This window comes from Onychostoma macrolepis, chromosome 15, assembly GCF_012432095.1.
Source record: "Onychostoma macrolepis isolate SWU-2019 chromosome 15, ASM1243209v1, whole genome shotgun sequence".
NCBI classification, from domain to species: Eukaryota; Metazoa; Chordata; class Actinopteri; order Cypriniformes; family Cyprinidae; genus Onychostoma; species Onychostoma macrolepis.
In genome coordinates, this window is record NC_081169.1 from 11,840,622 (window position 1) to 11,852,143 (window position 11,522).

Consider the following 11,522-nt stretch of genomic DNA (forward strand, 5'->3'; position numbering starts at 1 on the left):
TTCACAGATATATATATTTTACCATTCTATCTTTTGAATTGTAATGACATGAAGTTCTACTTTCGTCCTCCACATCAATTGATGAACGAGTTCTATTTTGGGGACATGCACTGCTGAAAACTGATGAAAAAAATCACAGATAATCAAATAATGGCATAAAATATTTAGATACGTATTACCATAATAACAGCATACTACTTCATATAAACTAAACTGTATTGCGATGCATTGGATTATTATTAAGCATAGCACCATACATTCCATTGTACATTACACTTCTGTATATTTCACAATACATTTATTCTGTGAATCAATATATTAATCAACATATTTCATATATTGGTAATAGTAAAGTTGTAGCATATTAGCCTTTTATATTGTATCCAACAATGGGAATTTTCACCATTTGTGTTCAGACTCTTTCTGGAGGTTGCACTGATACACAAATAGATGGTGACAGGTGAGTCTCAAATGATTTGTTCAAAACAGATTCGTTTAGGAGTGAAACAAGTGGCATGTCTTTATAAGTGAGTTATTGAATCTTTTACTCAACTGTTCAGTTTAAAAACACTGATTCGTTCAGGAGCGAAACAAGTGATATATTTTTATTAGCAAGTAAGTGAATCATTCATTCAACCCTTTTGTTAAAAATCATTGATTCATTTAAGAGCAAAACAAGTAACTCGTCTCTGAGCGAATCATTGAATGATTTATTCAACCATTTCATTCAAAAACACGGATTTATTCATTAGCGAAACAAGTGATATATTTTTATGAGCGAGTCATTGAATCATTCACTCAAATGTTTCATTCAAAAACACGGATTTATTCATTAGCGAAACAAGTGACACGTCTTTATGAGATTTTTGATGAGACTTTATGAGAGTCATTGAATCACTCGCTCAACAAATTTGTTCAAAAACACAGACTCATTTCAAAACAAAATACTATTCGTGGGGTGTTGTATGGAAATGCACAGAAGTTGATTCTGCTTTGGCTTCATTTGGAACTATTATTTCCAAAAAAGTAACTGGCAATATTGTGTCCAAAATGTTCAATATTAAATCTGCAGTCTATAAGTTTTGCCTCTTTGTTGCCATCTCTGTTTGAAAACCTGCAATTGCAGCTATTTGCGGAATTATCTTCCTTGCATGGGTTGTGCTCCGGCACGGCTCCAGCGCGGATGAATCTAATGTTTTGAGGAGTATGTGTGGCTGTCAGTCACCGCACCGGTGTGGATACCATACTTAGGAATCACAGATTCTAGCCTACGTCTTGGAATATATGACCAAAATAAGAATTTTCACCAGATATTGTCATCTGAACAAGTAAGTAACAAGTCTGCCACTTTTGTTCTGACCAACTGAGGAAAAAAGCATTACAATAAATCGCGCTACCAATGGTGATTAAATCTAACGGTCACTTAGATCATATCACATCAAACCCTACAAATTATTATTACTGTTATACTTTTTCAACAACATCAGCAATCTAATTGTCATACCATTCGAATTTCATATAAAGAATTATTTTAATCCAAAAAGCAAATTATTCTTCCTTCGAACTGGTTCTCTTGAAAATACAAATCCTGTGTAATCCCAGGCTATCTGTAATCAGATTTAAAACTGGAATATAATTTAATTTAAATCACATGTATTTCATAAACACATAATCCTTTCTGGATTACAATCCGCCATCAAAATGATAAATTTAATTATTCCAGCTGCTGTGAGAAAAGGCTATAAATGATCCTCCACCTGCAGGATCCTCACACGCGATAGCCTACTAGCCGGGACAACTTCTTTATGTTTACAGACGTGACGTAATAACACAGCAGGACGCTAAACTTTTTTCCGCAAATTTCAACATGTACCACTCAAATTAGAAAACACTGTTATAAGCTAACTGTTGTGAATTTGGCAAAAGGCGATAGTTTTGAACACTGGCTGGTTATGTACTTGCTCAAATATTGATTCCGGATCATTTTTAACCAAAAAAAGTTACAGACTGCAGCTTTAATATCACTATATACTTATGTGTAAGCATGATGAGTTTTATTTGTCACAGATTATCACTCTTATGGTGCCACAGTAAACAGGTCATCACTGTAACCGGTATGAACATAAAAATAAATTTAAAAACGAGTTTAATTTAAATTATATACTCCTTTCCTTTATACACAGGAAATAAATAAAACAGTGCATATACTATTAAGACAAATATTGCCTTTTATTAAGGCAAAATTTAACTTTCAAAACAGAGGTAACATTGTCAAAAATCTAATACACTTTCTGCATATTCAGATGAAAAGAAATATGATTTTTAAATAAGACTAAAATAACTCTCTAGTAATACTTGTTATTGACTGGCTATTCACATAGATTGATTTGTTTGTGCTTTATGTGGGTGAACTATTAGAAAAATACTGTGGCATTTTATCTTGTCTTTGGCAAAACACAATGTTACAGAGAGAAAAAATTTGTTCATTTATGTTTTCTGTTATCATGGAGAATTGGTTCCTACAGCTTTTGTTTTAGCCCCTGCTGTGTCTTCATTTACCTTATTCTTCATCAAGGTAGGAGAAAAATCTGCAGGGGTGGATGGAGAGTTCAGTAGGTCACACTCAAAATTCTGAAGCAGGTCTAATGATAAACCTCGCATCGACCTTTCTGGTCGGTCAGGATGATTCTTCAGCTCGAGGATTGGCTCAATGGGACTTTTCTGCAGCAGCTGGGAGTCAAAAGACATACCGTGGAAAAACTTCTGGCTTTGGAAGAGCTCCAGGCAGCGTAAGCGACGTGTGGGGATCTTGAACAGAAGCTGTATTCAAACATGATCAGAGAGTTGTAGGAAGACTGGTTTGAATATTTGCATAAACAACAGGGTTATCCGCCATTCAGTTTTGAAGGAGGTAGAAATTAAAATGTAAAGGAATGCTGAGAAATTAATTTAAATGAGATGTGTTTATTTTAATTAAACAATGACAGAATTACCTCTAAATGATATCTTACACATAAACATTAGAATGAATTAATACAATTAACATTCATATATATATATATATATATATATATATGTATATATGAATGAATGTATAATAATAACAACACAAAAATATATAATTTATGGATTTATTTATTTTTTAATACCCAAAAACATCAGATTAATGTTTATTAATTAAATATATGTACTTTTTTTTTTTACATGTATTTATATTTCACATAATACATGTTCTGTAATATGTTTTACACTTATATATGTAAAATTGTCTTTTTAACTGCATATTCTGTCTATGAATATAAATAATAATGAAAATCTATAAGCATGTAAATAAACATATAATTGTTTTTTATTGTATTATATATGTTTATGAATATCAATTAAACTTTTGTGCAAATATATATATATATATATATATATATATATATATATATATATATATATATATATATATATATATATATATTAACTACATTTTCAGTGTGAATTACTCTTAAATTACATCTTTCAAATACAATCTGAATTCCGGAAATGTTGGGATGTCTTTTAAACTTGAATAAAATGAAAACTAAAAGACTTTCACATCACATGAGCCAATAATTTATTCACAATAGAACATATATAACAACTATTTTGAGACCTGTAGCAGGCATCAAATTTGAAATGAGCTCATTTTGTGCATAAAATTCTAAGATTCATGTGATTTTAAAGTCTTTTAGTTTTCATTTTATTCAAATTTAAAAAACGTCCCAACATTTCCAGAATTCGGGTTGTAAAATATGGGGTATCAATAAAATACATTATATATTATGTACATTATGTAATATATTAATACATCAAATTCAAATGTATCAATGTTTTAAACATACATTACAGAACTAACATCCATAAATAATAAATGTAATGCTATAATATATAATTTATAAATGTATAATTAGATTATTATTATTATTATTTATGGATATATTGTTAATACTCATAAACCTTATATGATTATTAATTATAGGCATAAAATATATATTAATAAAAATATTAATAAATGCTTTCTACATGTATTTATATTTTAAACATACATAATACAACTATATATGTAATATATTATTGTCTTTTATTGTATTTTAATGCATGTGTATGAATATCAACCATAGTCAAAACCTATAAGCATGTAAAAAAATTTGTTTAATTGTATTATGTATAACTATATAAATCATAATTAGTCTAAATAAATGAATGAATGGATGCAGATCATGTATAGCAGCTCACCTCCATGAGCAGGAAGGCCAGAGCTGGACTGAGGCTTGCAGGCATGTCATATGGACACTCACTGACACTGGTCAGCATATCACAGTGATCTGCTTCCGCAGGCAGAGGAAACTACAAGTCAAAATAATCGAGAAAAGATTCGCACAGTCTGTATAAGCAGCCCGCAGCATTTTCTAAACATCACTGAGATCTGCACATTGAGACTGACACATCCATCAAGTATATGCTCATCTTGCAGTATAGCCTGTAGATATGTCTCACCCCTCCAGTGGCTAGAGCATAGAGAAGAATACCAAGAGACCACCAGTCTGCAGCGTGGCTGTACGGACCGCCGCTCAGGACCTCAGGAGCTGTTTAATGACCACATCATGTAATTAAATATCCATTTTTACAGATATAGCTCATTTGCTTAGAGCTGTAAGTGTCTTTAGTTACTGCCAGATATAGCTGATGGTAAACAAAGTCTTACAAAGGAAATCCTTTCCAGTTTAAAAAGAGTGCAGTTCAGATTTCAGCCTCACCCATGTACTGTATTGTGCCGCAGATAGTAAAAGCTCTATCCCCACGCTCAAGACGGCGAGACAGACCGAAATCAGTCAAGCGGAGGTGACCTAAATGAGACAGCATTAATATGTCTATTCCACAATTCCCTTCACCGAAGCTAAATGAGTGCTTCACAGTTGGGATGGACATTTGAAAACAATCCAAAGACACAAAAGATATACTGTGTATATGGTATATGTGAAAATTAAGCAAAACTGTGGTTTCTGTATATGTTTTCTTTTTAAAAAAATATATTATATGAATTAGTTTATGATATATCGTAGTAGCGTGGATGAACTATCTGCATATTTGTTCATATTATACAGTGTGAAGTTTAATTTTCCATTTAAGTAAATTTTTATATATTCCTGACTGCATAATAAATGTCTAGACCACACAATGACTGCAGTGATATTTCTCTGGTTGAGAAAATAGGTATAATTATGTCTTCCAATAAAGAAATTGTATAGAAAATTGTGGGATAAATTTGGAATTAATGATTATTTTAAATATAGACCGTTCTGAATTATTACAATATATCAGGGTTGAATTTTGATTGCGATTATATATGTGTGTGTGTGTTTGCTTTTCTGAAGATCCATAGTTTTTTTTTAAGCATCTATAAGAGTTTATTAGTATATTAAAAGTGACAAATAGTGTCAATATATAATGTAATATGTTTGGTAATAATGCTGTCAGATTTATTCAACTCCTATTGCTGTTTTTAAGTCACTTATTTGTATATAGGGTACAAAAACTGTTTTAAAACAATTTAGTCTTTGTAAATTCTATAACAAAATTGAATGCTACTGCAGATACATAAATTTGTGCATGAATGTTTAAAGTCAATTTGATATATATATATATATATATATATATATATATTTATATATATATTAGTGCTGTCAAATGATTAATCGCAATAGTTTTTCTTTACATAATATATGTATGTGTACTGTGTGTATTTATTATGTATATATAAATACACACACATGCATGTATTATTTTTATATATTAAATCTACTTATTTATAATATAACTTATATGAATATATATAGAACACACACATATTATGCAAACAAAAACTTTTATTTTGGATGTGATTAATCGCGATTAATCGTTTGACAGCACTAATATATATATATATATATATATATATATATATATATTACATTCTCAAAATCACTCAAATGTGTATTCAACTTTCTATAATTCTTTACTGATACCTTTATCAGTCAGAAGTATGTTCTCCATCTATTTAAGAAAACAAAAACAAAAATTTTCAGAGCATTTAAATAGGATGGATACAAACGTTTATTAACTTCACTAACATATTTATATTTAGTTATATTTTTAAACACAGTAAAATCAAAAATTTGAGTATTCTTTTAAAATGAATGTGTTCAAACTTATACCTTCACATCCCTATGTATTATTCCAAAGTCATGCAAAAAGCCTGGAAAATAACAAAAAGTTGTGTCACTGATACAAATTTAAAACACCTGTTTGTGAAATATATTAGATTATTTAAATACAAAATACGCATGCAAAGCGTCCGTCCATATACATAATGAACGTAACAACACTCACCCAAAGCAGAGCCCAACTCGGCAGCAAACACTCGAACATCTCTCTCGTCAAAGCGGCCCTTCAGGGTCCAATAAGTATAGAGATCCCCAGTGCTGCAGTAATCACACACTGAACACAAACACACACACAAGCCAGAGATGAGAGACGAGAAAGACAATGTCACAGCAGGCTGATTGGCCTGACCTTGAGGCCAGCTTCTCACCGATCAAACTCTAAGGGACTTCATTCAAGCACAGTATGATCTGGAGCAGTATTTTTGAGTATAATCACAAGCCAATGACACAATTTCAGTCTGTCACAGGGTCACGGAGGGAAACTTTGGAAAGGAAGAAGACATAACACAATGATTAAGTCTCATAGCTTGCCCTGGCGAATGGATGCGGAGAGAAAAATACATGGGAGGAAAGGTTTAACAACAAAAACACATTGAAAGACATGGAAAAGGACCAAATCAAATAAGAGTAAAGCATTGAGCAGATTTTTCAAGAAATGTACTGTATGCTCTCTTGACAGATATATGCAGTTTTGTAAACCCAGTCATTTTCACATAATATCCATGCAAGAATCCAAGGAAAACAGCATAGCAACATTAAGGTTGGGGCAGAACTGTTTGTTTGTCTGGCCAGTGTGGGCAGATGGGGAAGTGTTTTTAAAAACAGTCAAACTAGTTTCACTAGCAATGCAGTCACTTCAAATGTTCCATTAAAGCAGGGCTTTTCAAACTTTTCAAATATATATATTTTTTCCAGATCAAATATATATATGTAGTACATAATACTTATTTTCATTATTAAAAACCATTTCACTGTGTAAGAAAAATGTGATAAAGACAGCATGCAAATGATCATTAATTAATTAGTACATTAATATAACAATATTACAGTAATACCTGGAAAATATTTGATATATAGTTGGCAATTAGGTTAATTAATATATTTTGTACAGTATATTTGTATAGCTATTTCACATAAAATATTACATTTACATATTCTTGGAGACAATATTGCCATAAATCCTTCAGTAAGCAAGCTTAACATGACTGTGTTGAGGATAAATTCTTATAAAAGGTCAAATATAACACTGAAATGCTTTTTATATAAAAAAAAAAAAAATCATATATATAAAATATTTTTGTCAGTAGAATAAAATAATAATGTCAGGACCAGTCTTTAGAAAGCAGAAAGAAAAACCAAGTAATGAAATTCAGTAAGTGTGTTATAAATTACAATTATATTTATATATTTACTTATATATTACGTTAACGTTGTAAAAATACCTTACAGAATACATTTTGTAACTTTTGTAATGTTTATTCTCTTAAAAGCCCTCTGGACACCCCAGTTTTAAGCCCCCTGCTTTAATAAAATAAGGAGAAAATAAGGAGTGGGACAGTGGGTATGCATGTGGTGTGACTCACTGATGAAGAGATTGCTCTGGCTCTGCCAACAGTCCCGGAGACTGAGGAGGAAAGGATGTCTGACTTGTCGCTACAATGTAACAGTTGACAACACAACATGAGATGGACGTGAGTGCAGGCGCTGAGAGGAAGTGGGAAGAAATCGTAACGGCATGAGCAAAACAACTGAAGTATGAAATGTGTGCATGCTTATAGGGTATTGACTGAGAGGAAGTCAGCGTTGTCCATGTCTCACTGGCCCAGTTAGAACCAGATCAGACGAGCCATAGCCGACACAGAGTGCAGAGAGCGGCGCAGCGTGACTCACTTGAATTATCACCTCCTCTTTGGACTGCTGGAGGACTGCATGTCTCAAAACCTCAGCTTTGGGTAAAACCTAACCAACAGTGACAGCAGAAATTCTGGAATGAAGATGGTGCAGCGTACCAAACATAACATATTTTGGAAAAGGCAAAAACATGACAGAGAATTCAGAACAAGGCAGAATAAGTCACCTTAATAGAATAGGTCTCATCTTTAGACGTGTCCTTCACCTTCAGGATTGGACCAAATGAGCCTTTAGCTACAAAACCAAGAATCTGAGAAAAGAATCATTGATTAAAATAGACAAACTAGTTTTAAATTTAGTAAATTAGTATTTAAAGGGATCCCTATCGAAAATAAAAGTATGATTAATGGTATTGAATGTTCACTCATAGTGTACTTCAAATCTTAAAAGTAGTGCTGTCAAACGATTAATCGCGATTAATCGCATCCAAAATAAACATTTTGTGTGTACTGTGTATATTTATTATGTATATATAAATAAACACATGCATGTATATATTTAAGAAAAATGTTACATTTATATATAATATAAATTATATTAATATACATATATACATGTAAATATTTTCGAAATATACTGTATGTGTGTATTTATATATACATAATAAATGTATGAAATGTAAAACGTATATATAAAATTAATGTAATAAAATGCCACTTGAGTGTCCTTAAAAACAGTACACTGTCATGACTATTTCTTAACATACTTAAGTTCACTTAAAGAAATACATATATTTTGATGTGCTGACTAACAAACTAAAGAAACAAACAAAAGAAAAATTGTAAAATATATTAACATTTAAAGTTAATATATTTTAAATGTACTAAATTACAACTTCGTTGTGTAAATTAATGTGTAATTACAAATGTATTTAAATACCTGACATATAGGTTTCAAGCTTATCAATGCATTCAGCATTACAATAGAAGTAATTATGAAAATTACATATAAAGATGCTTAAGTCCTACTCATCAAAAAAGCATTCCTAAGTTCAAAAATAGCATTTAATATAAATTATAGTACACTTTCATTTCATTTCAATTAACATTACATCCAGTTCACACTTAAATACACTCTTTTAAAGCATATTACTCAAAATAAATTCTCTTTAAAAGTACGTTAATTTTTCATTTCAGACATTTCACCCAAAAACGAAAACTGTCATTTACTTTCCCTCATATTGTCCCAAACCTGCATGTCTTTCTTTTGAGGTACATTAAAGGTACATTCTTCAAAATTTCTCTTTTTGTGTTGCACCGAAGAAAGAAAATCATGCAGGTTTGACATGAGGTAGAGTAAATGATGACAATTTACATTTCTGGGTGACTTATGTGAGGATTTTATGACTTGTGGCAATGAACTACCTGTAAATGCTTATGCCCAGTAAACCTGTGAGGAAATTCCGGCAGGAAAATGGAAATAAAGCCCGGCAGTGTCCACTCTAGACGAGGCCCCTCAGGGTTTGAGTCTGAGGGCCGAGATTGCTCAGAGACGGGGTATTCTCTGTGCTGGGCGCTGCGTCTAAATAGACTGTGATGAACAAGCTGAGCCGGGAGAGACAGGAAGCCCTGATGATATGACAGGGATCTCTTCTTCACCAGTGATGCTGATTCCTGCAGCAAAGACCACATCATTGATAAATTGCTATACAAAATCACAAACACTTATGATAACATAAAGGCTAATGCTTAACAGATCACTAGCTAGTGTGCGTTCAAATGTAAATATGCAATGGCCCCAAAAGCCTACTAAAAGTTCACATAAAAATAATAATTCTATCATCATTTACAAGCTTTTCCAAACCTGTATGAGTTTCTTTCTTCTGTTGAACATAAAAGAAGACATTTTGAAGAATGTGGGTAACCAAAAAACAATACTATGGAAGTCAATGGGCCATCAATTGTTTGTTTGGTTACATTTTATGTACAACAGAAGAAAGAAACTCATACAGGTTGAGTGTGAGTAAATGATGGCAGCATTATCATTTTTGAGCGCATTTTCGCTTTAATTTACATTTAAAATGCTCACAATTTATTTTAAGGTCCAATTCTGGTATTAACAAACAATTAACTAGAACTTTTGCCTCAATAAACTACTAATTTGCTGCTTATTAATAGTAAGTTAGGGAGTTGTTATATTTAGGTATTGGGTAGGATTAGGAATGTAGAATATGGTCATGCAGAATATGTGCTAATATGTTAATAATAATAGGCATGCTAATAAGCAACTAGTAAATAGTGAGAATTAGTCCCTATACTAAAGTGTACCTTTAAAATACAAGTTGCATTGCATTAAACATTAAAATATAAAATCAATTAATATGAAACCATGACGTTATACACTACCTAGTGTCAGTAGGATAATGTAAGGAAGCAAATTGCATAACAACACACGAATTAAAGTTAAATTTGTTTTTCTGTGTTATCTCTTTTCTACGTTACATATTCTACGAATCATTATGTAATGTGATGTTATGCAGGCTAATGTTTTTTTGTGTAGTTGTTCAACGTCTGTGAATATCAATATCAACCAGTTTTTAAACTATTTTTAAAACAGTAAACACATTTGACTGAATGACACAGGAGACTGGGAAGATCTCACGTGTCAATGTAATCTGAATTTAATCATGAAATTGCCTCATGAAATTGATATAGCCTCTAGTCTCGTGAACCTGCAAAGCACAATCAGTATTTCACTCAGACCGAAGCGTGTCCACACAGCGTTACTCTGAGCAAACTCTGTTAGTCATCAGTGTGAGGTGTTAGTAGAACAGTAAACACTTTTACCTTATTTTTACTCCCGTCGCCGCCCATCACACGCCCATCGCATTTTATCAACAAGAAATGAACGACAGGAGATTTTCTTTGAAAACAAATCTACTCTGCCACAGAAGTCCGTCAATAAAAAGTGAATTCCATGGTACTTAGACCATCTTTGCACACAAAATAACGCTATTTCAGCAAGCACATCAGTCAGTGTGCAACCTTTAATACACATGCAGGAGCGCGAGACTCCGCACCGCCTACTCATTAATATTTACACATAAACAAAGATCACGTTACTGCAATGTACTGCATGCATCAGAAACGTCATAATTGATTGATTATGTAACTCTCACAGCCGTGACCTTCTTTTGTCTAGTAAGAGGCTTCTGTGGACCAGTGGAGAATCAACGTAGATTTGTAATGATGCTCTGAAGGATAAAATACACAATTACTTCCAATTTTGTTAGCTACACGTGACTATATTTTACACTCGTATATTATGCACATCTTTATAATTAAGTCTAATACATTCTTACTATGTTATTTTATACTAGTATATCATGCTCCTCTTTATACTTAAGTCTAAAGTCTTAAGTTTTCAGTAACCTTTTATTTA

At 31.9% G+C, this 11,522-nt stretch overlaps 1 protein-coding gene across 3 annotated transcripts; it reads right to left on the reverse strand.

The window, feature by feature from the left end:
- Positions 1-303: 303 nt before the first annotated feature.
- On the reverse strand, positions 304-11,143 carry rskra (ribosomal protein S6 kinase related a). 3 transcript variants are annotated; one of them, XM_058744847.1, is made up of 13 exons: positions 10,928-11,143; positions 9,506-9,754; positions 8,308-8,391; positions 8,121-8,189; positions 7,814-7,883; positions 6,397-6,504; positions 6,222-6,262; positions 6,033-6,060; positions 4,785-4,874; positions 4,525-4,613; positions 4,264-4,374; positions 2,751-2,820; positions 304-2,588 (listed from the first exon to the last, which is right to left on the reverse strand). In XM_058744847.1, exons 1-13 carry the CDS (start codon positions 10,952-10,954, stop codon positions 2,503-2,505), a joined length of 1,122 nt encoding a protein of 373 aa, XP_058600830.1. In that variant the 5' UTR covers positions 10,955-11,143; the 3' UTR covers positions 304-2,502. The 3 variants fall into 3 exon arrangements, with proteins under 3 accessions (XP_058600830.1, XP_058600828.1, XP_058600829.1); XM_058744845.1 differs by having other exon boundaries at positions 304-2,820; XM_058744846.1 differs by lacking the exon at positions 4,785-4,874 and having other exon boundaries at positions 304-2,820.
- Between the last annotated feature and the right edge of the window lie 379 nt (positions 11,144-11,522).